General features: G+C 63.7%; 1 protein-coding gene across 1 annotated transcript; it reads left to right on the top strand.

The window, feature by feature from the left end:
- Window positions 1-5: 5 nt before the first annotated feature.
- Window positions 6-555, top strand: FRAT2 (frequently rearranged in advanced T-cell lymphomas 2; the record flags this gene model as incomplete). The annotated part of the gene is made up of 1 exon (XM_008573238.1): window positions 6-555. A coding segment is annotated over one exon (417 nt), but the record flags the coding sequence as incomplete, so codon positions are not given.
- Between the last annotated feature and the right edge of the window lie 661 nt (window positions 556-1216).

Genomic DNA, 1216 nt, shown 5'->3' with positions numbered 1-1216 from the left:
TGCTGCCACCCGCGTCGGCTGAGGCGGTGGGCCCGGCGCCCCCGGGGGCTGTGCGCTGCGCCCTCGGGGACCGTGGCCGCGTGCGGGGCCGGGCTGCGCCCTACTGCGTGGCCGAGCTCGCCGCTGGCTCCAGCGCGCTGCCCGGGCCGTGCCGGCGAGGATGGCTCCGGGACGCCGTCGCCTCCCGGAGTCTGCAGCAACGACGATGGACCCAAGCTGGGACACGCGCAGGCGACGACGACCCGCACCGGCTCCTGCAGCAGCTCGTGCTCTCGGGAAACCTCATCAAGGAGGCCGTGCGGAGGCTCCAGCGAGCCGTCGCTGCGGTTGCAGCCACGGGCCCCGCGGACGCCCCTGGGCCTGGTGGCGGCCGCAGTGGACCAGACCCTGTCGCCCTGCAGCCTTCGGGCACCTTGCTCTGACCCGGGCCTCCTGAAGGAGGAAGAGGTGACCGCTGCGCAGACCCAGCCACGTCCCGCCCCATCACCAACCCTGACCTGAAGCCGCCGTCGCCATCCTGGGAGCGACCGCCTAGGCTGCGGGGAGGCGCGTGGGGAGAGACCTCAAGCCGAGAAGTTACCCTCCTTGGCGAGGCTGTCGGAGAAAACGGAAGCGTGGAGAAATGCACGGGCGGGGCGCGTCCGTGCTGCGGGGGCATGTCCCTGGCCGTCCAGGGCCAAAGACTTAGGATACATTGGGAGAACTATGGCAGCTACTTGCACCGACTTGTACTTGACTTAGCCCTTGGGGGCGGCGTGTGCTTGGATTGTTTAAAGATAGGGCTCGGAGGGGCGGGAATCGCGAGGGCTTTATGACAATACTTGAAAACTAATGACATGCATACATTTTCTCGTTATTTTCCGGTGGAGGAGCTTAGTGAAAGTGGTGCTACAATTGCTGTGCGAAGAAATTCCGGAGGGGAGAAGACTGTAAAAGCTTGGCGGTGGGTGGGTTGCCATCGCTCGCTCCCTCCCAACATCGGTGGCTGGTGGAGGTGGGAGATGTGAACTCCAGATGGGGGACCAGAGGAAGGTGGAGAGTTGGATTTGGATGTGGACTTGTAAATGACTTGACCTTGCCACTTGTGATTCAAGGTCACGGTTTGCTGTAAGTGGAAGGCTGTGGGGTTCCTGGGAAAGTTCACTCACCCTGGGTGTGTTTTCTTCCGCTCCAAGAAGAGCCCTGTCTGTGCTTTGCTACTGCTTGGAGTCTCCCG

This window comes from Galeopterus variegatus, unplaced genomic scaffold (genome assembly GCF_000696425.1).
Source record: "Galeopterus variegatus unplaced genomic scaffold, G_variegatus-3.0.2 Scaffold891, whole genome shotgun sequence".
Taxonomy (NCBI): Eukaryota; Metazoa; Chordata; class Mammalia; order Dermoptera; family Cynocephalidae; genus Galeopterus; species Galeopterus variegatus.
The sequence above is the reverse complement of the archived record's forward strand: the minus strand, read 5'-3'. Positions and strand labels throughout refer to the sequence as shown.